Source organism: Dasypus novemcinctus, chromosome 28 (assembly GCF_030445035.2).
Source record: "Dasypus novemcinctus isolate mDasNov1 chromosome 28, mDasNov1.1.hap2, whole genome shotgun sequence".
NCBI classification, from domain to species: Eukaryota; Metazoa; Chordata; class Mammalia; order Cingulata; family Dasypodidae; genus Dasypus; species Dasypus novemcinctus.
In genome coordinates, this window is record NC_080700.1 from 34,476,059 (window position 1) to 34,502,463 (window position 26,405).

The 26,405-nt window shown below is 39.4% G+C and overlaps 1 protein-coding gene across 4 annotated transcripts in view; it reads right to left on the bottom strand.

The window, feature by feature from the left end:
* Positions 1–662: 662 nt before the first annotated feature.
* Positions 663–26,405, bottom strand: part of PCMT1 (protein-L-isoaspartate (D-aspartate) O-methyltransferase) — a 51,691-nt gene continuing 25,948 nt past the window's right edge. For 2 of the 4 annotated variants that reach the window (XR_011647721.1, XR_011647722.1), the window contains exons 4-9: positions 19,019–19,123; positions 17,607–17,727; positions 15,945–16,030; positions 6,923–7,092; positions 1,890–1,970; positions 663–1,451 (exon numbers count right to left, since the gene is read on the bottom strand). Coding sequence is in view for 2 of the 4 variants with exons in the window: in XM_012522331.4 (XP_012377785.2) it covers positions 1,439–1,451; positions 6,923–7,092; positions 15,945–16,030; positions 17,607–17,727; positions 19,019–19,123 (495 nt within the window). In the remaining 2 variants the exon portion in view is untranslated. Of the gene's footprint in view, positions 1,452–1,889; positions 1,971–6,877; positions 7,093–15,944; positions 16,031–17,606; positions 17,728–19,018; positions 19,124–26,405 lie in introns of all 4 variants that reach the window. The other 2 variants (XM_012522331.4, XM_012522332.4) reach the window with 2 other exon arrangements.

Here is a 26,405-nt window from a genome sequence, read left to right on the forward strand (position 1 = left end):
GCCGCACCCAGAAACCAGCAGCGGCCTTCAACGCTAGTTGACAATGCTAGTTTCCTGCATTGACAACCTTACGCAAGGAGACACACTTGCGAAAAGCCATTTTTAGAGGAAAAATAGATGCTTAAGAGGCAGGGGAGGGGTGGCTCACCACCTCACCAAGGATCCGCTTGCCAGAGCTACGCACACTTGCACACAAGAGGGAAGGGCTTTGTTGGGAGCTGGTCATATTTCCTCAAGTTCTAGAAACCTCAGAAAAACTAAGATCCTATTAGAAACCACATTTAAACAAGATTCCAAAGCACTACTGCCTTCTTAGGAATTCACTTTAAAGCTGCTGTATGAATAAATCCATACGCAGGAGAGAGATGGGTCAGAGTGTGTTTCTCCTCAACCTTGCTCCTCCCTGACAGTCAATCCTCCCTCCCGCCCTCCCGCCCTCTGCATTTACTGTCCTTTTACAGGAAAATGATGAATGAGGTATGTCCCCCCTCAGGAAGGGTACTCGCATTCTACAAATGTCCAACTGGATTAATCCTCTTACCTACGCGGATGCCATAAGAGGGAACGCTAGGCAAACACTTTGTGCCCGTGAACTTGGTCAGCATCCCGTACCTGGTGGACATGCTGTTCTTTCTTCCATATTCAAACACCACCAACGCCTCTTTTACTTTTAACTTTATTTGGCAAAGCAGCACTGCATAAACTGTTCAGTGACTAGGACACAGCTTACACAGCATATTAAATTCATATACATTATCAGCAGCGAATTGGAAACAAAACAAAACAAAAAAACAATGCTGAGCTACAAGTCTCCTATAATTTTTAGAGAAAGGAAGAACTATGTCAGTTATGTCCAATCTGAACAGCTGCGTTTTAAGGAACATCACTTGCCATCGTAAGTTTTAATATTTACAAATGCCTAGTTTGAAGGTAACAAAGCAGCTGATTGTATCTACAACATGCTATTCTATGACACCACATCAATAGCTTTAAAAAGCAGCTCATCTCTATTTTCTTAGTAGCATCTAACAGACATCCAAATACCAAGAATCTTAACTTGTGAATGGTGGTGGTATCTGATGCACAAAAGCAAATCTGATAAATTAATATTGGAACAGAATTAAGTGCCCAAGAAAAAAAAAACACTCCTCAAAATCAGAATTACAAACTAAGTTTTCCATTTTGCAGAACCCCTTCTTGCATTATTTGAAAGTAAACTGTGGGCATGTTAAAGTAATAATACACAAATTTACGCTTTGCATCTTCCCTCTACCAATTTGGCTCTGCCTCTTTGAAGAACTCCAAACCCTACAAAACCACACATTTTCATGCTGAAATTAATAGTGTAACAAAGTCCAAAACAAGCTGTGATGCTGTTGGTTTTCAAAAAGCTTGGAGGGCTGAGATGAGCAATCCACTGGTCGAGCCCAGGTTGCTTTTACAGTTCATCCCTGTGGCGGGGGGAGAAAAACAGAAGTTAGACACTCCCAAATTTAACTTTCTAACAGCTTGGCTACAGCTATTAAAATTATTAAACCAGCAAAAAATACACTGATCCCCAATCACTATATTCAAAAAAGTAAAAAGCAAACTATCCCAAATCAAAGCGAAAAGGGAAGGCAGCCACTTGAACGTCTTTTTGTGCTACTCCAGAAGGAAGTACAAAACTGAAAAGCCCTGGGTTCTTCATTCTTCAGTTCTACAGATGAACTTTGTTCCTTCAATACCATCAATTCGGGGCAAGCCTAATTATTGTAGATGGAGGATCATCTTGTTAATGCTATACACTGTAAAATGACGACGTGAGTAGAGTTCAAATGATTGTTGAACAGGTCGATCTCAACCCAAATTCTCAGGGAGAAAAGGCATCGTCTGTAGGTATGATATACCTGTTGGCTGATTTCCTAAGGCAGCTTTATCAGCATCAAAAGATACCATCCGCTCAGCCAGGTGCAGTACTGTGCCAGCAACTGCCAGTGAGAGGAAGGAAGGAGTAAAAATGCAGTCTGCAGTAAATGGTATGGTATATAGTTTATACCTCAGGAGAGTTGTTGTTAAAGTGAAAAATAAAACTACTAGGAAAACCTTTTTAAAACCCTTGGATTTAAGGGGTATCTGAGTGGCAAAAACATTGTTCAATACTCAAGTACTTTAGGAGTAAAGTGGCATGATGTTTGCAACTAATTCTCAACTGATTCAGGAAAAAAGTACTACATATACAAGTATATGTATGTATAGAGGGTGTGACGAAGCACATGCAGAAAATGTTCATTTAATTGGTGCTTCTGGATGAAGGAGTTCAGGAGTTCTTTATACTATTCCAGCAACTTGTTTTTGAAAAGATGTAAAAATAAATTTAAAGAAAAGGTGAAATAATTTATATTTTAGAGGTAAGTGGTGAATTAAGGGATTACCAGATAATTTGCTTTTTTTAAAAAAAAGTTTAAACTGTGAGAATATATTCTTAAAAAATTACTCCTCGCATAAACTGCCTGTCATACATTATTGGATTACCTATTAAATGACAAATTACAAATTCCTTTTAATATATTCCTCTAAAGATACAGATTATCTAAATGGCAGTATAATACTCCTCATAGAGAAGCTTTTACGTAAATGAGCACAAGCATTAAAATATTTCTTCTGTAAAAAATAAAGTGGTTTTGTCATAAAACAGATGTAGTGTTCTATTCATAAACTAAAATTCACTTATGTGTGTGATTTTTTAAAAATTATTTAATACTGTTTTTTAAAACAATAATTTACATATTTAGCTGTTGCAAAACACTAAGGATAATGTAATTAAATCTTAATGCTCCATCAGTGCAATATTTCCAAATATCCTCTCCTTCAATTTTAGATTTTTTTAAAATAAAGACAAAGAAATTAAGTTTATAGATCTGAGTTAAAATATAGGTGCCAGGGGAAAAAAATTGCTGCCAGTACTTGTACAACCCTTGTCATATCCTAATACTCAAAAATCTATGAAAGTAACTTTCACGTTATTCATTTCTTCTAACATTCAAAATTCTACATATTTTTCTTTATCTGACTTACATGTACAGAATATTTACAATAAAAAGCAGTAGAAAGGCTCTTTAAAATTGCTATACATGTGCTAATTATATTAGATTAATAACTATAGTAAGTCCATGCTACTATCACTTAGTTTATCTATTCATAACAAGAACAAATGAAAAACTATACTACCAGGAAACCATGATCAAAATGCATGAATGTTTTCTAATAATTGGATGGCTTTTCCATGGTAATAAAACTTTTTACTTTGATTATGCACTTTGGATAGATCATATGGTATATGAATATATTCTAATAAAACTACTTAATAAATAATTGTGCAAGAAGAGCCAGAAATAGCAGCTGTGTACAGGAGGGGAGGCATAGAGAGGTCAAAGGGTGAGAAATTTTGTTTTTTATTATTATTGAAATAATGAAAATGCTCTAATGATGACTGAGGTGATAAATATACACTATGTGATTATACCAAATACCATTGATTGTACACTTTGGATGAGCTGTATGCTTTTTTCATCAATAAAATTGACTTGTTTAAAAGAAAAACTGTACTGTTTTTTTTGTACAAAACATTGAGACAAAAAAAAAATTCCAAAAGTAACAGAATATAGCTTTGCCTGAAGGATGCAAAATATGTACAAACGTACCTATTTAAAATATTACCTTGAAGTATTTAAGAATTTCTGAGGCAACTAATACAACCATTTCACACCCCTAGTCTAATCATGAGCATAATCCCCTAGATTCTAAACCTATGTACGGTCTACAGACCTGACATTCTCCCCCCTTTTATTACTCCACCACGAATTCAGGGACATCTTCCAAGCGTCAGGTTTGCGCCTCCACTGAGTACTAGACTTCCACACACCCACTTGGGTTCTCTTTTTCCCCATGTGGTCTCTAGCCGTGGTCCTAGTAAACCTCTTCAGGAAAGACTGGACCTCACCCCATCAGAGTACTGCAGCGGGCCCTGCCCTAGACTCCCCACGAGAATGGAAGGAAGGGAAGTAAGAGAGGGTTCGAAGGAAAGCACTGTGGTGACAGCTTGTTAAATTTATGCCGAAGAAAATGTAAAAGAGCAGAAATCATGTGAAGCCTGGCAAGAATAGACTAAAAGAACTTTTTAGAAAATGGTGAATTCCCAAATATGGGATGAGAACTTAGAAAATAGCAAGCAACTACTTCTCATTTTCACAAAGAAGAGCGTGAGAACGTGGTTTTTTAACCACACCGTGGGCTCAGGTATCACCCCGCTTCTCTACCCTCAGCACCATTTCACCCGTGCCCTTCTTCTGCGACTTCCTGTTTCCAACTCTAGTCTTGCCCCTGCCCAATTTGCTCGCTCCACCCCAGCCAGCGGAGCTTTCTGAGCTGTCACTCTGGCCACTTCTCTGCCAGGCTTCCACAGGTCAGTGGCTGCCTCCCGCCCTCCGGGCAGATTCCCACAAGCAGCACTGCAGTTGCCTGCTGCCTTATCTGCACCTCCCACAGGAACTGTGAGCTCCGGGGAGCAGAGCCAGTTTCAAATGCACGGCTGGACAGCCCTGGCGCCTTGCACAGGCATACTGGGCACATACATACTCAGTGAACAAAACAATGATAATATGAAGGGCCCCACACAATGCTTTTCCAAAGGCAATTCATGACAAAAACATTTTTTCTGCCAAGAACAGTTTAAACATCAATTGGCTTGTGTGGCACAGAGATAGGGCACCCCCAAACCAGGTGGCCTCTCATCTATCCCAGACCTAAGTTTTAAAAGATGCTGGGTAAGGGAGGGGTGGTGGCAGTAAGAGTTGACTTCAGATGCCATCACCAAGGCTCCCTTCCCCTCTGACTTCCGGTTGTGTCTGGGTAGTATGAGGCCCTGGCCAGAGGGAAGAACAGAAGAGAAAGCTGGGGTGATTCCGGATCGCTAGGAGCCGTCCTTCCCCTCACTCCCATCCTGCATGCACCCCCCTCCTGGGCCTGCTCTCAATGGACCCCTGTAAAACCACTTCCTCCCCCTGTCCCTTGAAGCCCAGGAGTGGCCATAGCTCCCCACCCATGCCAAGTCCCCGGGCACCTCGGCTTCCCTTCCTGGGCCTGTAACTTCCCCATGTCTCCACATAGGCCCCGCTGAGTAAGCCTTCTTTTTCCTGCCTGGACCCTGACAGATAACATTGATGAACGCAAATACAAACAGCAGATTGATGGGCTCTGAAGATTTTAGCTTAAGCACTCAAGTTTTATCTTCTCAAGCATCCTATTTTTCAGTAATTTTCTGGTACAAAATTTTTAAAATTGTGATTTCTTCCAAGTTAGTCTTCAGATTTTGTTTTACCTTTATTAATATTCTTCAACTTTCAGATTTACAATCAAGTAACTGAATATTTTCGTAATCAGAACTACATCTTTGGATGTAAGAAAATGCATTTGAACAAGTATGTAGAAAATCTACAACAGAAAAAAAAGAGAAAGTACTCCTTGTACAACTAGAAAAAACTTTTCTAATAGTGCAAACATGTAAACTGCTCATTTTTTAAATTTGAAGAAAAGAAAAATAGGTACACATCTCAATATTGGCATATGGATGGATAAATTGCTCATAAATTTAAAAATTATTCTAATATTTTAACAAAAATAGTTGGGTTTTATAAGGATGGATCCTGATTTTGTAGGGGTGTACGACAACTAAAATTGAAGGGAATACTCCTTTTGGGGCGGGGTGGAGGGACACCATGCAGCTAAGTGACATACAGGGCTACGGAAGGGTATGTGGTGAAGGGCCCGCACTTGAGCTTTGTTAACTTCATAGCAAATCTACCTCTGGTTACAAAAACAAAACACCCTCTCGTAATTCTTCCATCATTAAATTATAAGCTGACAAAAAAAACAAAAACAAAATTATAGGCAGAATGTTCAATAGTAGTATTTATGTACTGTATATAAAAAGAAAACTTAAGAACTTACTAAAGAAATTGAACTCTTATTTAATATCAAATTTCAGTAATTGGAGGGGGTGGAAAGGGGAGAAAGGAGGAAAAACAAAAATCTTGGTATCAAACAAAATATTCAGATTACGTGGAGACATAACACAAAAGTGGGCATTAAATTCATGAAGAGCCATGCGGTGATGAAGATGCTGCTGCATGCCACTGCTCCTTGGGGAGGTTTGTGAGACCTGGGCGCTCACTGGGGAGCTCTCCGCATCCAGTGCCTTCCCCCAGAAACTGAGCTAGATAGAGTGGCCTAAAACATTCTTCTACAGAACAGTGAGCAGCTCATTCCTGATCGAAGCTGTGAAACCACAGCTGGGCGTACCACAGGCCCAAGCTGCCAGGCCACTCTAAATCAGACTGGAAGGAAATTTAGCTGAGAGAGAGGATGACCTCTCTGGGCTCCTGGTGCCTCAGGAAACTGAAACAACTCTAACTTCCCCCTTCCTTCTCCTTATAGCAACGATACGACAGATGAACAGGGAGGAAACGATGCCTCCTTCTCTTCCAAATGAAAGTCTTAGTTTCCGTAGCCACACAGCTGCTAGGAAAAATGAGTCGCAAATACAGAAATAACAGGGTGGCGGATAAAGGCCAAAATGTTCTTAGAAAGCACTGAACTCTGACTAAAAGTTTCTTAGAAAAAATAAACTTTTGTGCCAAGTCTCACCCTCCCCTTCCCAAAGATATGAGTTAAACCAAAAAGAAAAAAGACAAAAAAAAAAAGAAACCAAAAGAAGGGCAGACCATGCAAAATTATTTCCATATTTTTAATGTAATGATGGTATAAAGGTGGAACATAAAGGAGACAACCAGACAAGCAGCTCTTCTAGGCTAACGTCTTAGAATCCACTCCCTTTCACCTTGTGTGTGGAAGAAGAAAGAGCAGAAGAGAAAATCACTTCCACCTGGACCACTGCTTGTCCTTATCTGTTAAAGGCACGTAGATCACTCCCATCAAAGGTTTCATTTTGACGCTGCCGTCTTGTAGCTTATCATACTGCTCCAACATCTGGTTTCCCCCCGCAGGACCAACTGGCAATATCAATCTCCCGCCAGGCTTTAACTGATCTATTAGCTTTTAAGAAAAAGAAAAACAGATATACACCAAGTTATCTATTTTATATTAAAAGTCACTATATACCAAGGTAAACAACTTTCAGTGTCCATGGGCAGAAAGCAGAACTGTATTTTATTTGGCAGGTACATGCTTTGTTGTACTTCTTACTCAATTACTCATTCACTCATTTAGCTGTCAGCCTCCCCTACTAAACGACAAGTTCCCTGAGAATTCATCTCTGTAACCCTACAATCTAATATAGCACCTAGTATACCCAAATGTTAGAAATGAACCACATAATGTAGAACTCTCCTCTTGGGTAGACCAAGGGCAAATTGAAAATTCTAATGCCTGTGTGTCTGGTTTGACGCTCTGGAGGTTGTGGGGAGGGGGAAGATATGTAGCAAATCAGCAAAGAATCCCTGTGCTAATGCTGTGGAACTGAAGGCATCACTGAATCAAAGGTGAGGGATCTACTGTGTCCCGCCTGCATTTAGGATGACTGGTAGCAGCAGAACAGGGCTGGACTCTCGGCAGTATTTGAATGGGTGCACCAACGAACCAAGACTGCTCAAGGAAAGACCCTCTGATTGGAAGACTTTTAAACCCATGCTACCATCTGAATGTAGCCTTAGAGAGCACTACTAATCAAAAACAAGGATAGGGTGGGTTGGGGGGGAAATACACCAAATGTAAGATAAGGACTATAATTAGTAGTGACAATCTTCTTTCATAATCTGTAACGTGTCTCACGACAATGCAAGGTGTTGGTGGAGGGTTGGTGAATGGGACCCCTGTGTAATGTTAAGCATGTTTGCTCTGTAAGTCCACAACTTTTACTATACACTTGTTTATGTATGTTTATATATAAACGATATAAAGATAATAATAATAGGGTGGGTTGGAGGAAAATATTTTGGTTAGTAGTAATATTTTGACAATGCTCTTTAATCATTAGCTTAAAATGTTTAACAATGGAAGGTATTCATGGTGGGGTGACTTATGAGAGTCCTGTATGATGCTATGTATGTTTGTTTTGTAAGTTCACAACTATTACTATACACTTAGTGTTTATGTATGTTTATGTGAGTAATATACTTAAATAAATTTTAAAAATAAAAATAAATGTTTTTAAAAATCAGTTGACCAGGGAAGCAACTGTGGCTCAGATGACTGGGCTCCCGCTTGTTGGTTTGGCTCCCCATGAGTCCTAAAGAAACAAGGGAGATGAAAAGACACAGCAAGTGAAAAACAACAAGGGGGTGGGGAGAAATAAATAGGGAGGGATGGAGGGAGGGAGGAAGGACGGAAAAAATTAATCTTTAAAAAAAAAACACAAAACAATAAGGAAGAAACCTTACTTTGTGCCCTCAATTAAAACTTTGGTTTTCATCAACTCTATCTTCTTTTCATTTTAATTATCAACGTAATTATACCTGCAAGTATTCTTTGAGTTGTTTTTCTCATTTTCAAGGTTTACAATGAAAAACAGACTTCTTCCTGCTGCCCTAATCTTGTTCCCTATATCCAGTCATTTTTAATCTTTTGGGCTGTGCCTTCCTAACCTTTCTATTTCAAATATGCTAGATAAGGAGTGAACTCTTTTACATACATTTTGTTCCCTTGCCACAGTGCAACCAAGTTCACAATTTTTTATTAAAACCATTTCAGTTCTGACTGTAAATACAACTTGCTGCTGAGCTTAGTGGTGTCCACTGACAATTTCCTTCCTTATACAATTTTGCTTTCCATACAGCTAAAAACTGAAGCCCCCCCTTATTTTCTCGTTCACTTAATTTTCTTTTTAACTGTTTCTAAATCTTCCTACCCCACAGCAGCTTCTCAATGACATTTCAACACAGCCAGTTCTACCTAGTTAGTGCTGTTTTCTTTTTCCTGTAGATGCCCTTCTAGTGCCTTCCTCCTGCAGCTCCGAGTCTGGGCGGGCTGTTGCCCAGGCCGGCCGCAGAGCTTTCATCAGGGGCTTCCCTTCCCCTCATACTGAGCCGGGAGCTCCCACAGCCTCTCCCCTGGCAAGATGTCCTACTTCTTAGATCCCATGGCTCCCGCTTTGTGGTTTTTCTCACCACCTCTCCCTCCCCCACGTTTTGGATGATCTTGTTCTTAAAATAATTAACTCCCGAAGCATTCTGTGAAAACAGTGCATGGACTCTGCACTGTTTTTTTTTAAAAAGAAAGAGAAAATGAAATAGTAATGATAGGTTTAAAGAGAGGGAAGAAGAGATGTGACATGGGGCATTTTCGGGACTTGGAGTTATCCTAAATGATACTGCAGAGACAGACGCTGGACATTCTATATCCTGCCATAACCCACTGAATGGACTGGGGCAGAGTGCAAACTACACTGTAAACTATAATCCATGCGGTGCAGGAGTGCTCCAAAATGTGTTCACCAAATGCAATGAACGTGCCACAAGGATGAAAGAGGTTGTTGATGTGGGAGAAGTGGGGGGGGGGCATTGTGAACCTCTTATATTTTTTTAATGTAACATTTTTTGTGGTCTATATATCTTTAAAAAAATACAATAAAAATAAATGCTCAAAAAATTTTTTTAAAAATTAAAAAAAGAACGAGAGGGACTAGAAAGACACAGGACTCTCTTCTCTAGGATTTAAGACACCAGGTGAAGGCTGGACCCCACCCAGAGAAGAAAGGGACGAAGGAGGAAATCGTGACTAAGGCACTGTGAGTTGAAAATGGCAGCTGCTGCTGCTGGCACCATGCCCCACACTAAAGACACTTTAGAATACTCAGGACTGTAGACCTGCGGCTGCAAACAAAGGGGGCTCCAAGGATCCACCACCCCAGAGAAGGGGACAGAGAGGGACACAGCCTGAGGCCGACTCAGCTTCTGACCCACACGTTTGGTCTGCTGTGCCCCACCAGCCCTTCCAGGCCAGGTAGGACCGTGCTGTGGTCTGCCCTGGGAGCTGGCACAGGACCGGCAGAGTCCAAACCTCTCCACCTCCACCACTTCTAGCAGGGGCTGATTGTTGAGGACGCACCTCCACTGGAAAGGGGAGGGAGAGGGACACAGCCTAAGGCTGACTCCACTTTTGATCCACAATTTGGTCTATGGGGCCCATCTCCTTCTCTACTTACCCAGACTGATTGCTGAGGATACAGAGGGAGTGGAAATATTTCCCACCCGGGAAAAGTGAGGGGGCTACCAGAGAAGGCTGGAGAAGTATCTCTGAGAAAGTTTGAATTATAAAGCTCTTAGCCTCTAGGCTGGAAGCTCTCACCTTGATCTGGTCTGTGTTGCAGCAAACACAGGCTTTAAACAGAGAGGGCTGCCAAAGGGCGCCAGCTGCTGGCAGACCAAGGAAGTGCATGTGAGGAAATGAAAAATAAATGAGAGGCTTTTTCCAGCCTTTATAGCCTCCCTTCCAGAGGCCCTAGGAAGCGAGTCTGCAACCAATTACTGGGTCCAGAGCCCAGTTTTGAGCAACTAGCAAGGACAATCCTAATGATCCAGGTCAAGCCAAGAATCAAAGAATAGTGGTAACACACAGCCTCCCGCCACTAAATACCTACAGAAAAGAAATTGAGCATCTGAGTGAACTATATCCTAATCAGATGCATAGACATCAGTGAAAAATTACGAACCATACTAAGACAATGGAAGACATAGCCCAAGGAAAGGAATGTATCAAAGCCCCAGAAGAGACACAGGATTTGAGACAGCCAATTAATGAGATGCAAACAAATAAATTTTCAAAATCAAATTAATGAGTTGAAAGATAACATGGCTAAAGAGAGAAACAACATCAAGAAGACATTGAGGGGGCGGCAGACTTGGCCCAGTGGTTAGGGCGTCCGTCTACCACGTGGGAGGTCCGCAGTTCAAACCCCAGGCTTCCTTGACCCGTGTGGAGCTGGCCCATGCGCAGTGCTGATGCACGCAAGGAGTGCCGTGCCACACAGGGGTGTCCCCGTGTAGGGGAGCCCCACGTGCAAGGAGTGCGCCCCATAAGGAGAGCCACCCAGCGCGAAAGAAAGTGCAGCCTGCCCAAGAATGGTGTCACACACACGGAGAGCTGACACAACAACATGACACAAAAAAAAGAAACACAGATTCCCGGTGCCGCTGATAAGGATAGAAACGGCCACAGAAGAACACACAGCAAATGGACACAGAGAGAAGACAACTGGGGGTGGGGGGAGGGGAGAGAAATAAATAAACAAATCTTTTTATAAAACAAAAAAAGAAGACATTGAGCGAACGCAAAGAATTTGAAATCCTGAACAGAAAAGTAACAGAGCTCATAGGAATGAAAGACACGAGAGGTGATATCAAAAACACATTAGAGGGGGAAGCGGATTTGGCTCAAAGGATAGGGCATCCGCCTACCACATAGGAGGTCCAAGGTTCAAACCCCGGGCCTCCTTGACCCGCATTGGAGCTGGCCCATGCGCAGTGCTGATGCGCGCAAGGAGTACCGTGCCATGCAGGGGTGTCCCCTGCATAGGAAAGCCCTACACGCAAGGTGTGCACCCCATAAGGAGAGTCACCCAGCACAAAAAAAATGTTGCATGCCCAGGAGTGGCACTGCACACACAGAGAGCTGACGCAGCAAGTTGACTCAACAAAAAGAGACAAAGATTTCCAGTACCACTGATAAGAACACAAGCGGGGGAAACGGACTTTGGCCCAGTGGTTAGGGCGTCCGTCTGCCACATGGGAGGCCCGCGGTTCAAGCCCCGGGCCTCCTTGACCCGTGTGGAGCTGGCCCATGCGCAGTGCTGATGCGCGCAAGGAGTGCTGTGCCACACAGGGGTGTCCCCCGTGTAGGGGAGCCCCATGCGCAAGGAGTGCACCCATAGGGAGAGCCGCCCAGCGCGAAGGAGGGAGCAGCCTGCCGAGGAATGGCGCTGCCCACACTTCCCGTGCCGCTGATGACAACAGAAGCGGACAAAGAAACAAGACGCAGCAAAAAGACACAGAAGACAAACAACCGGGGGAGGGGAGGGGAATTAAATAAATAAAAATAAATCTTTAAAAAAAATAAAAAAAAACACAAGCGGACACACAGAAGAACACACAGTGAGTAGACGCAAAGAGCAGACAACTGGGGGCAGGGCAGGGAAGGGGAGAGAAATTAAAAAATAAATAAATCTTTGAAAACAAAACAAAACACACACATTAGAGGGAAGCGGATATGGCTCAAGCAACTGACCTCCCGCCTACCACACGGGAAGCCCATGGTTTGGTTCCTGTCACACAGCAAGCTGGTGTGACAGGAAGCACAGCAAGGTGACACAACCAGACGAAGCAACAAGAGACACAAGAAGAAAAACACGAGAGTCATAACTAAGCAGGGAGCAGAGGTTCCTGGTGCCTCCTAAAGAAAACAAACAAGACAGCAAGCTGACGCAACGGGTTGGCAGGGAGAGCTGATGCAACAAGATGACACAATAAGAAACACAAGAAGAAAAAACAAAATGAAGGAATCAACAAAGGAGGGATCAGAGCTGGCACAAGCAATCAGGTGCCTCCCTCCCACATCAGAAGTCTCAGGTCCAGTTGCCAGTACCTCCTAAAGAGGGCACACAGCAAGTGCAAACAACATGGGGGTGGGGGGAGATAAACAAGTAAATAAAATATATCTTTAAAAAAAACCACACACACACATTAGAGGCATACAACAGCAGACTCAAAATGACAGAAAAAAGAATAAGGGATACCAAAGACAGAACAGCTATAACTGAAGAGAGAAAAGAAGAGAGAGAGAAAAGAATAGAAAAAATTGAGCAGGGACTCAGAGTTGAATGACAACACAAAACACAACAACATATGTGTCATGGAAGTTCCAGAAGGAGATGAGAAAGGGAAAGGGGCAGAAAGAGTATTTGAGGAAATAATAACTGCAAATTTCCCAACCCTTATGAAAGCAATGAACATACAAGTCCACGAAGTGCATCTTACCCCAAACAGAATAAATCCAAACAAACCTACTCCAAGACACATACTACTTAGAATGTCAAATGTCAAAGATAAAGAGAAAATTCTCAGGGAAAAAAGGGAGAAGCAAACCATCCAACAAACGGAATGTCCAGTAACACTTAGCACAGATTTGTCAGCAGAACCCATGGAAGTGAGAAGACAGTAGTATGAGACAATTAAGATACTGAAAGAGAAGAACTACTAGCCAAGAATTCTTTATCCAGCAAAACCATCCTTCAAATACAAAGGTATTTGAGTACAAAACATTCACAAACAGAAACTAAGAGAATTTGTAAAAAAGAATCCGACTCTGCAGGAAATCTTAAAGGAAGCCTTATAACCTGAAAGAAAAAGAAAGGAGAGGCCTAGAGGTGAGTATAGAGGAAAGAATAGCACAAAGGATAACCAAAAGAGTAAAAAGAAAGACAAAAATACGACATATGTAAAGCAAAGAATAAAATGGAGAGAGTAAACATTGCGTTTACAACAATATCATTGAATGTGAATGGATTAAACTCCCCAATCAAAAGACACAGGCTGATAGAATGGAAAAAAACAAACAAACCACAAGCCATCCATATGCTGCTTACAAGAAATTCACCTTAGAGCCAGGGATACAAACCAGCTGAAAGCAAAAGGTTGGAAAAAGATACTCCATGCAAATAGTAACAAGAAAAGAACAGGGGTAGCTATACTACTATAACACGAAACAGACCTTAAATGCAGAAAAGGTGTAAGAGATACAGAAGGACATTATATATATTAATAAAAGGGACAATCCACCAGGAAGATATAACATTCATAAATATCTATGCACCTAACCAGGGTGTCCCAAAATACATGAGACAAATTCTGGCAAAACTGAAGGGAGAAATAGATATCTCTACAATAATCATTGAATAGAATAACTAGACAGAAGATCAACAAGGAAACAGAGAACTTGAACAATATGATAAATGAATTAGACCTAATAGATATACAGAACGTTGCATCCAAACTCAGCAGGTTATACATTCTTCTCAAATGCCCATGGATCTTTCTCCAGGATGGACCACATGTTAGACATAATACAGCTCTCAATAAATATAAAAAGACTGAAATTATACAAAGCACCTTCTCAGATCATAATGGAATGCAACTGGTCATCAATAATAAACATGAAAAAAGGAAATTCGCAAGTGTGGAGGCTAAACAACACACTCCTAAATAGTGGGTCAAAGAGGATATTGCAAGTGAAATCAGTAAATACATTGAGACAAATGAAAACGAGAACACAAGTTATGAAAAATTATGGAATACGGCAAAGGCAGTCTTGAGAGAGAAATTTATAGCCCCAAACACCTTTATTTAAAAAGAAGAAGAAAAAGCTAAACTCAAAGATTTAACTGAACAACTCGAGAAACTAGAAAAAGAACAGCAAACCAATCCCAAAGCAAGCAGAAGGAAAGAAGTAATAAAGATCAGAACAGAAATAAATGAAATTGAGAACAAAAAAACAGAAGAAAACAAAACCAAAAGCTGGTTCTTTGAAAAGATGAATAAAATTGACAAATCCATGGCTAGACTAACAAAGAAAAAAAGAGAGAAGATGCTAATAAATACAATCAGAAATTAAAGGTGGGAAGTTCCAACCTACCCCACAGAAATAAAAAGGATCTTAAGAGGATATTCTGAGAAACTTTATGCCAACAAATTAAACAACCTAGATGAAATGGACAAATTCCTAGGAATAAACAACCTACACTGATGCTACAAGAAATACAAGAACAAACCAATCACATTTAAAGAGAATGACTCCATCATCAGAAATCTCCCTACAAAGACCAGATGGCTTCACAGGTGAATGCGGTCACTAAGTGCTGTGTCCATTTGCTGTGTGCGTTTAGGGAAAAGCAAATCTAAACTACAATGAGTTACCATTTCACACCTAACTACAAGTGTTAAGAGGATGTGGAGAGACAGGAACGCTTACTCACAGTTGGTGGGAATGCAGAATGGTACAGCCACTGTGGAGGACTGTCTGGCAGTTGAATATATATCTGCCATGTGACGCTGCAACACCACTACTGGGTATACCCAGAAGAACTGAGATGAGTGACACGAATAAACAGCTGCACACTGATGTTCATAGCGGTGTTATTCACCACTACTAAGAGTTGGGAACAACCCAGGTGTCCATCAACTGATGAATGGATAAACTGTGGTTTATTCACACAATGGAATATTATGCATTTGTAAGAAGAAATAAGGTCATAAAGCATATGACAACGTGGATGAAACTTGAGGACATTATGTTGTGTTAAGCAAGCCAAATACAAAAAGATAAATACTGTATGACTGCATTACTATAAACTAAATACATTGTGTAACATATTGTATAAGTTCATTTACATAAAATGTAAAAATAAATCAATTTATAAAGATGAAATCTGATTAGTGGTTGTGTAGGGCTAGGGAAGGCCTACTAAGAGGTGTGGATCTTTTCTTTTTGGACTAATAATTCTAAAATTTTTTATGATGATGAATGCACAACATTATGATTATACTAAAAGTCATTGATTATTCACTTGAGATAGATCATATGGTATATGAATAGTTAATAAAAAATCAAACTGATTATCAGATCATGAACTCTGGAAGGATTTCCCAGTTCTATTGTTGTTCTAGTTCTTAGCTGGATCAAATACTTCGTGATATAAACAGGGGTTTAGGAATCTTCATGTCATTTATACAACGGCTGCATATGTTAAAATACATTCACATAACTGTATGTGCTAACTATAACCAAGACATACCATATAAAAGTCTGTATTTTGAACATCACCTAGTTGTCATTTCTAAATAAGTCTTTTAGAGTTTTGTTCAATAAAACATACAAACAGATATAAAAAAACAACTCACTGCCTGGGGTACAACTGGGGCTGCAGCTCCTACATGAATAGCATCGTAAGGAGCTTCCTGGGCATATCCCATTCTTCCATCCCCCACTGAAAGAAAAAAAGTTAAAATTTAAAATCCTGTTCAGATAGATTTTTTTCTTTAAATATTTATTTTATTAATTTCTCTCCCCTCCCCCCATTTTCTGCTCTCTGTGTCCATTCCCTGTGTGTCCTTCTGTGTCCCCTTGCAATGTCATATGGCACCAGGAATCTGTGTCTCTTTGTTGCATCATCTTGCTGCGTCAGCTCTCCATGTGTGTGGTGCTACTCCTGGGCAGGCTGCGTTTTTTGCATGAGGCGGCTCTCCTTGGGGGGGGCGCACTCCTTGCACATGGGACACCCCTACGCGGGGTGAACCATGTGGCACAGCACTCCTTGTGTGTGGTAGCACTGAGCATGCGCCAGCTTACCACACAAGCCAGGAGGCCCTGGGTTTGAACCCTGGACCTCCTGTATGGTAGGCAGATGCTCTATCAGCTGAGCCACATCCGCTTTCCCAGAGAGACTTACAGAGTTATATTATAAGAGGTCACCAATGGGGAAAGGACAGATTTTCCAATAAATACGCTGCAACAACTGGATATGCATACGGAAAAAATACATAAGTGGACTCCTACCTCATACATATGCAAAAATCAACTGCAGGAAAATCAAAGACCTCAATGTGAAAGCAAAACTAATCAAGCTTCTAAAAGATAATATAGGGAAATATCTTCATGACCTCAGGGTGGTCTTAAACAGGACACAAAAAGCACTGAAATAAATTGGTAAGATTACACTAAAATTAAGAATATTTTTTTTACTTTCTCTCCTCTTTCCTCCCTCCCCCGGACCCAACTGTCTGCTCTCTGTGGCCATTCACTGTGTGTTCTTGTGTGTCTGCTTGTATTCTTCTCAGCGGCACTGGGAATCCGTGTCTCTTTTTGTTGCGTCATCTTGCTGCATTAGCTCTCAGTGTGTGCAGCGCCACCCTGGGCAGGCTGCACTTTCTTCACGCTGGGCAGCTCTCCTTACAAAGGGCACTCCTTGTGCGTGGGGCTCCCCTACGCGGGGGACACCCGGTTGGCACGGCACTCCTTGCACGCATCAGCACTGTGCATGGGCCAGCTCATCACACGGGTCAGGGGGCCCTGGGTTTGAACCCTGGACCTCCATATGGTAGGCAGATGCTCTATCAGTTGAGCCAAATCTGCTTCCCTCATTTCTTTATCTTTCATATTTCTGCACTGTTGAAACTTTCTGTAATGGACATTTGATACTTTTATATTTCCTTTTTTTTTTTTTTTTTTTAGGAGGTATTGGGGATTGAACCCGAGATCTTGCACACATGAAGCAGGTGCTCAATCACTGAGCTACACCCCACTCTACTTATATTTCTTTTTAAAAAGCAATGAAGAAAGAAAATACACAACATGGACATTATTCGAAATAGTTAACAACCATATTACTCATGGTCAAGGAGGAACCAGTATAACATTTTAGAGTAACTGTTTTTTTTATTTAGTATTTAAAGGTAAATACAAAAGAATACAATTGTTAGAACTCAGGATTATTTAGCTTGCATGGAATCTTCTGAAAATAAAAATTCTCTAGACAGGAAGCTTTTTAGTTTTCTGATACTCACCAACCAGTTGCACTCTCCCTGAAGACAAGAGCATTGGATCATCCTTTCTGACATTATTTATTGAGTCATCTACTAGCTCTTTAATGTGATCAATTCCTATGACTTTTCCGCTAGCTCCAACCTGGAAGACAGAGGATAATTCAACAGTTTATTAGCTAAATTTGTTTTTCTAACATGTTATTATAATGGTTCTTTATCAAAAGTCAAATTCTGCAATGATAAATCAAGCTTAAGGCTCCAATTAGACTAAGCACTCAGGTTATTATAATTTACTTAACAGAAATTTCTCAACCATAACCTTCACTGAAAATAATACATTGTAAGCAATTAAGATAGTACAAATTACAAAAACATAAGATACTAAGAAAAATATCTTCAACTTCTAATTTTTAATCCAGGGACTTGAATTAGGACTTAATTGACAATATTTAATGGCAGTTAGTACAATCATTTTTTACTTAAATTCTTGAGATTTACCTATCTGAAAGTATTTTGACTTTAAGTATTAAAATGTTATATAAAAAATTTTACAGGAAGGGATTTCTGCACCTGATTCTACTGCCAAATGTGGAAAATACAACATATTTTTTAAAAATACAAAAAGGCCTCAAGTTATAAACACTAAATGCCAGAAATAGTAAAATAAAGGCTCTGAAGTCATACTACCTGGGATCACATCTAAATTCCATCACTTACTTACAGCTGTACAGCCGTAACAAGTTATTCTAGACCAGAATTTCCCAAGCTGGCCTCTAGGGACAAGATCTCTTGTGTCCAACCTACCTGATTACCTGAGAACAGATGAACCTTTACTCATCAGTGCCTGAGTGGGCCACCAGACTTATAATCTGGACAGTTACCTACTAGAAAAGCCTCTGGTGATAAAGGCTGAAGTATAACAAACAAGGTATTTTTCTTAATATAAAAGACTCTTTACCTTCACTCCTAATAAACCTGTAGGAGTGTTTGAAAACCAGGTTCACTCTATTATCTTCTGTCAGATAAGAACATGGAAGAATGTATGTATTTTGGGAGCTACTAGCAGCCATCTTATCCATGTGATAAGAAAAGACAACATGCTGAGGAAAGCAATGCCAAACCAAGAACCAGAGAGAAACTCACTGTCACTAAGACACCCAAGCTCCTGAACTCAGCCACACCAGGAGCTGAATACACCTCCGGACTTTCATTATTATCACCAAATAAACTTCCTTTCAGCTATGACAGTTTGGATAGAGTGTTCTACTACGTGCAACCAAAAGAAAAAAAAAATCCTAAGTGATAAATATTTCAACTGCTATTTTAATACCATCAAGGGGAAGAAAAACAAACCATCTGCTAGTAAAAAGTACATATAGTGAAATCATATAATATGCTTCTGTAGGGACCAGAATGAAAAGCAAAGTTCTTACCATACGTGCAAAACATGCAGTAAGGATTCCACTTCCAGATCCTACATCTAGAGCTTTAGCCCCTTCATGCAACTGATCAAATAGAAGTTCTAATGCATAAGCATGCTGCCAAAAGAAAACAAAGCAAATATTAATATTTTCAAGACTAAAGTACATACACTATGTCATATGAATAAAGGTTGCCAACTTTCTACAATTTTTCTATTATTGTCATCTATCAAGACACTGAAGGCATAAATTTATATCTACACAGGAATTACCTAAGAAAATTCTCACTGATTAAAATGTTTACAATTTAGAGTGATTCAGTAATTATGGATCTCTAGTATGTGAATTTTAAATTTTTATTTAACTTGGGAGCAGGTGTAGCTCAGTGGCTGAGTGCCTGCTGCCCATGTATAAGGTCCAGGGTTCAATCTGCAGAACCTCCTAAAAAAAAAAAAAAAAACTTGCACTTGCCATGGGAGCAGATGTGGCTCAATGGTTAAGTGCCTGCTTCCCACACATGATTTAATTCAAATTCAAAAGCTTATAAAACAGTTTACAGTGAAAAGTTTCCATCCCACCCGTCTTCTACCATCCAGTTTTACTCTGAAGGCAGTCAGTTATCAGATTCTTCAGATTCCTTCCAAAAATATTCATTCTAAGGGCAGGCAAGCAAATACATACATAGTTTTTCATTTATTTTATCTTGAAGGCTATCAATACTTCAACAGTTTGTTCATTCTTTCTCATATAGATGTATAATTACAAATATTCCTAATGAAGGATATTTAGGTTAGTTCCAATCTTTCACAAAAACTATTACATAAATAATATTATAAAGTACATCTATAGAATAATAATATAATAATCTTTATGATAATTTTATAAAGTATATCTTTGGGATACATTCCAAGAAATAAAATTAATGGGGTCAAAGGACATATTTCTATTTTTACAGTATAAATATTATAAATATAATACCTCAAAATTTACATTGGCTATGCTTTGGACTAAGCCAAAAAAAAAAAATCTTCCCTATAGCACCCTCTTTATAAATTTACATTTCACTGCCTTTCCAAAATGTAAGATCAGAACTAAAAAAATGTATTCAAAAGTTTTCCCTAAGTGCCTGGTATTTTCATTATTAAAAACATCAGATCCATTACCAATAAGCACATTCACTATCAGATCTTATTTGATAAGGACATGTCAAAAGGACACAGGAGCCAGTCGGAAGGGGTTCCCATGGCCTGAATCTGGGAAAATTTGAGCTTCAAAATAAAATAATGATAGTAACAAATTATAACCCACTGAATAAAGAACACATCTATGAATCCATAGCGATAATAAATACATGTCTCTAATACATATTAATAAATGGAAAATGTTCCTTACTGTAGAATCCCAGCTAATAAATACAAAAGAAATACAAACTTAGAAAACTGCCATTTGGCAACCATCTCAGTAATAACTGATTCTGGCAAATTAGTGAATTAATGGTTGATGAGTACAGGATATTTACATAACCTCAAAGTATTCACTCAAGATAGTTATTAATTTCAAGAGGAAAGGAGTCGCTTCACAGTGTAAAAATCTAGCAGACACCACCTTCATTAGGTGACTGGAGTTCACATCGCCAACAACGGGACACATCAACCTCATATGCCGTTTCTGAGATATTCCTAGCAAAAATGCCTAATCCCTTTCTAACCACCAGGAAACACGAGACAAACTCAAATTGAGGGATGTTCTATAAATACCTGGCCTGTATTCATGAAAACTTTTCAAGGCCATACAAAACAAGATTGAGCAACTATTCCAGCTTAAAGGAAACTAAAAAGACATGACAGTGGAGACATGGCAAAGGAATAAAACTCACCAATCAGGATTTTCTTTCCCATTAAAGAGTATTATGAGGACAATATGTGAAATCTGAATAAGGTCTTAATAGATAAATGCAGTTTCACATAATCCAAGGGTTTTCAAACTGTGTTCCAGACAGGCTCCACAGAACCCCTTAAGGAGTAACATACAAATGTAGATTGGCAGGTGAGTGGGTTTCAGGAAAAGGGAAAACTCTAAATTTATCAATTTTGCATTTTAAGCTTTTGGTTTAAAGAGGCTCTTGCCTAAAGAAAAAAACACTAATAACATGAAAAAGACAAAATTAATGTCAAAAGTACTGGATTCTGGGGAACAGATGTAGCTCAAGCTGTTGAGTGCCTGCTTCCCACATGCAAGGTCCTGGGTTCGGTTCCCAATACTTCCTAAAAACAAAACAAAACAAAAAAACCAAACAAGCAGAAAAATGAAAAAAACCGACTTAGGGGAGCTGATGTAGCTCGGTGGCTGAGCACCAGCCTCCCACATATGAGGCCCCAGGTTCAATCCCCGGCCCCAATACCTCAAGGAAAAAAAAGTACTGGATTCTGCACTTACTGGCCCATTGACATCGGAAATTCTCTTCAGCCCACTGTTCCTCGGTTTCCTTGTCACCAGCATGGGAAACAAAATAAAGCTTTCCCTATCCTGCCTCCTTCACAGAGGTATCATGTGAATACCAATGAAGAGGTAGACTGAAGCACTTTAAAGGATTTACAAATAAAAGGTATAATATTTTTAGGTTAACCAAATTCAAGTACTACAGCACAATGACTGTTGTCACTACTCTTTATGGTACTTCAAATCATTTATAGGATTTTTTGGTAGGTAAATACAACTGTTTTTTTTTTTTTTAAGTCATTTATAAAGGGAAAAAGAACAATATTAGTTGATTTTTTTTTCCATTTAGCATGTTTTGAATAACAAAGTCTCTTAGGGTATATTTGCATAACTGTCAGTGGTCTCCCTCCCCTTGCTTAAGAGGATGAAATGAATTAATCACAAAAATCTGACTAATGCTCTCTTTCCTTTCCTTTCTCCTGCTATTCCATCTCATCTCTTTCCTTCCTGAACTCAGTGCTAAAGCCATGAAGTGTGGTCAAGCGAGGCAGCTGTCCACGTCCAGGTGACAGGGTAGCAGCAGTCCCCAGATGGGAGTGTCAGAGCCAGCAGAGTGAGGAGGGCATCTGCGCTCACGCAGCGGTGGGAGTGGCCGGGAACAGGAAGCCAAGTCCAGGCTAGAGGAGGATTTCTGTGTGGCAGGGTGGTCGGTGCCCGGCACTGGGGGGAGGGGGGCAGGGAGAGGATAACACTACACTGGATAAATTCAGCACTGATCAAATAAGATCATATACTAAAGAAAGAAAAAACAGGTCTCTCATACTGTAATCAGAGAAGAGAATTAAATAAAAATGAACCTGTGGTGATGGAATTGGAGGAATCAGTGTAAATTAATAGTTTTCGATATATATAAAGGGAGATAGAATGTGTGCATGTGAATCACACACTGAGTGGGCCTGGAAACAGCGGCACCAATGGCAATGAGCACATCCAATGCCCAGATTCTGGATTCCAAACACCAATCTCCATTAAAAGGATCTAGGCCCCTTGGACAGATGGCTGTTTCCAGGGCTGGGGAAGGCAATGTACAAGATGAGCCTGGAACAACTTGTTGTGCCAGATAGTAAGGAAGGACACAAAGAATGGTGGGGACACATCAAAAAGATACAGAGGGCAGCTTGCAGGCTCACAATGGCCACATCTGGAGCAATTTGGGGATCAACATAATTACAGTAACAGATTATAACCCATTGAACAAAAGAAACCATGAATGCATGGTGACAGAAATAAATATTTACATAGTTTCAATTTATTAGCTTTTACTGAAGAAACCACTGGAGATATTTTAGTCAATGTTATAGTTCTAGAGCAAGAGACTTCACCTGAAAGCTAGGTCTCCGAAGAGACTGCACGTGTACTTTTTTCAAAAGGAAGATCCATAGCCTTCATCAAGTTCTTAAAATGATCACCATCTCCCAGAAGTTTAGTAATTTCAATTAATAATATTACATAACAAGTATTGCCCTTAAGAAAATGGAAGGACTCAAAGTAATTCTCTTAATACCTGGCAACCTCTCCACTGTCATATCCACAATCAATAGGTAGTACTGCCCCAATGTAATTCCAAAGAAACTCTGGAATCCTTTTCTTTTTCTCAATATTCTGCATAAATAAGATTTATTTGGTACTTCTATAAGGAGATTTATACTAAGTGATTGTTAAAGTCCCATTCAGATTTAAATGTTATGACCTGCATTCATAATTATAAGCTTTTTCCATGCTTTTCTATTTTTTTTTCCATATAGCCCACGCTCATTTCTTTTTAAATCTAAAAATTATCCATTTTATTTCTTTATATTTTTTTTTTCTTTATTAGAGAAGTTGTGGGTTTACAGAACAATCATGTAATTACCACCTCACTACCAATACCTTGCATTATTCTGGAACATTTGTTTTAATTGATGAAAACACATTTTTATAAATGTGCTATAACTAAAGTCCATGGTTTAACTAAGGGTTCACTGTAGTATAGGTCCATGGAATCCTTTTTTAAATTTTTATTCTGTTACCATATATATAATCTAACATTTCCCCTTTTAATCATATTGATATATATTTCAGTGCTGTTAAATGCATTCACAATTCACCACCATTCATTACCAAAACATTTCTGTTTTTCCAAATTGGAACGCTGTACATTTTGAGCCATAACTTCCCATTCCCTATCCCCATCCCGTCCCCTGGTGTAGCAGTTTGATATTATTTATGAATTCCAAAAAGAAATAATGATTATGTTTGTAAACTGGTCTGTTCCTCTGGGTGTCATACTCCTTTGATTATATTAAATTCAGAGGTTTTACTTTTACTTTACTAAATAAAGATTAGGGCTTTGATTTGACCATGTCATCAGGGTGCCTCAGAATTGAGTCCCTGCCCCTTGGTGGGCTATATAAATGGAGGCTCAATCTAGGACACAGAGGAAGTAGACATACAAAGAAGATACAGAGAGAGGGAAACAGCTTCATAGATGTGGCAGAGGCCCCGGGAAGGGAGATGAGCCATTCACCTGATAGTTTACAGATGACCCTGTGAAGCAACCAGAACAGCTGAGCCCGGCAAGAAACAAGCCCCAGGAAGAGGGACAAGCCTTAGGCCAGTCTACAGCTGAAATCAGAAGAAATTGGGACCATGGAGCCTTAAGAGGAAAGAGGAAGGCTGAACCCCTTGCAGACGTTGCCTGCTATCTTGCTTCAACACATGACAAAAGAGTTTGGTAAGGAAGTAAACTTGAGTTGGACTCTTCAGGGCCTTGTAACTGTAAGCTTTTACCCCAAATAAATACCCTTTATAAAAGCCAACAGATTTCTGGTACTTTGCATCAGCATCCTTTTGGCTAATATACCTGGTACCTTAAATTCTAGATTCTGACTCTATGAGTTCATGTATTATAATTGTTTCATATAAATGAGATCATTCAATATTTGTCTTGTCGTGTCTGGCTTATTTCACTCAACATGATGTCTCCAAGTTTCATCCATGTTGTCACATGTATTAGGACTTCATTCCTTTTTATGGTTGAAAAATATTCCATTGCATGTATATACCACATTTTATTAATCCATTCATTGGCTTAAGACACTTGGGTTGCTTCCATTATTTGGCAATTGTGAATAATGGTACTATGATCATCAGTGTGCAAATATGTGTTCAAGCCTGATTTCAATTATTCAATTATGTGGGGTTTATACCTAATAGTGAAATGGCCAGGACATCTGGTAGTTCTATACTTAGCTTTCTGAGGAACTGCCAAACTGTCTTCCACAGCGGCTACACCGTTTTACATTACAATCAGCAATGAATGTGTGTTCCTATTTCTCCACATCCTCTCCAACACATACTATTTTCTGTATTTTTAATAGCAGCCATTCTAATGGGTATGAAATGGAACCTAAATGTGGTTTTGATTTAGATTTCCCTGATAACTAATGATGTTGAGCATCTTTTCATGTGCTTTCTGGCCATCTTCTTTGGAGAGATGCCTCAGCTTACAGTCTATATTCCAATTTTTTCTTGTGCTCCAATAACAACCTTTCAAGGTTTTTCTTCTTCATTATTAGATCCTTTCAGGATCATTTATTGCATTTGTCACCATCTGTTTAGTTGCTCCATTTTTTTTTAAATTGTGGAAACATATATACAACGTAAACTTACCCAAATCAACCACTCCCAACCATACCACTCAGTGGGATTAATCACGTTCACAATGGTGCACTACTTTCAAGACCATCCATTAGCAGAACTTTCTCATTTCCCCAAAGAGAAACTCCATTATGCATCAACTCCCCATTCCCTTTGCCCCATCCTCCACCCCTGATAACCTATACTCTCCTTTCTGTCTCGAGGAGTTTCCACGGTCTAGCTGTTTCACGTAGGTGACTTACATAATACTCTGTCTTATGGATGTTATCCATTTCTCCACATCCTCACCAACACTTACTTTATTATCTGACTTTCTGATTCTGGAGGGTGGGAAGAGGTAGCTTATGGTTTTGATTTGCATTTCCCTAACGGCCAGTGATGTTGAGCACCCTTCCTGTGCTTTTTGACTGTGTATCTTCTTTGGAGATGTGTTTATTCAAATCCTTTGCCCATTTCTTAATTGTGTTGTTTGCTTTCTATTGTTCAAAAGGATGCATTTTTAATCATGTTTTCTGAGGAACCTGTGATATTAATAAGCAAAATGTGTATGTGTGTAAATAATATATTTATGTGCATGTCATGTAAGTGGAATCATGTAGTATCTGTTCCTTTGTGTCTGACTAATTTCACACAACATAGTATCTTCAAGGTTTATCCATTTAGTGGCTGAGTAATGTTTCATTGTATGTATATATTACATTTTGTTTATCCATTCATCTGCAATGGACATCTGGGTTGTTTCTACCTTTTAGCTATTGGGAATAATGCTGAGATAAACAATGGTATACAAATATCTGTCCAAGTAAAAATTAAATAAAAATAATTAAAATAATTAAATAATAATAATAAAATAATAATAAAAATAATTTTAAAAATTAAATAAAAATAATTAAGTTATTTTTATAATTTTGAAATATTTCAAGTACTCAGAAAAATTAAAAGACTCACGTAAATTCACCAATTTTTTTATGAGGTACTGAGGACTGAACCCAGGACCTACTGAGCTACATCTGCTCCCCAATAAGAGTTTTTTCATTTTCTTTGTTTTGTTTTGTTTTCAGGAGGTACCAGGGATCAAACGCAGGACCTCATTCATGGGAAGCAGGTGTTCAACCACTTGAGCTACATCCACCCCCTAGATTCACCAACTCTCTACATAATAGCTCACGACCTTGCCAAACCATGTTAAAGCAGGCTGTGGTCATCATGATACTTCTCTCCTAAATACTTCCACATGCCTCTGCCCATACCAAGGACATCC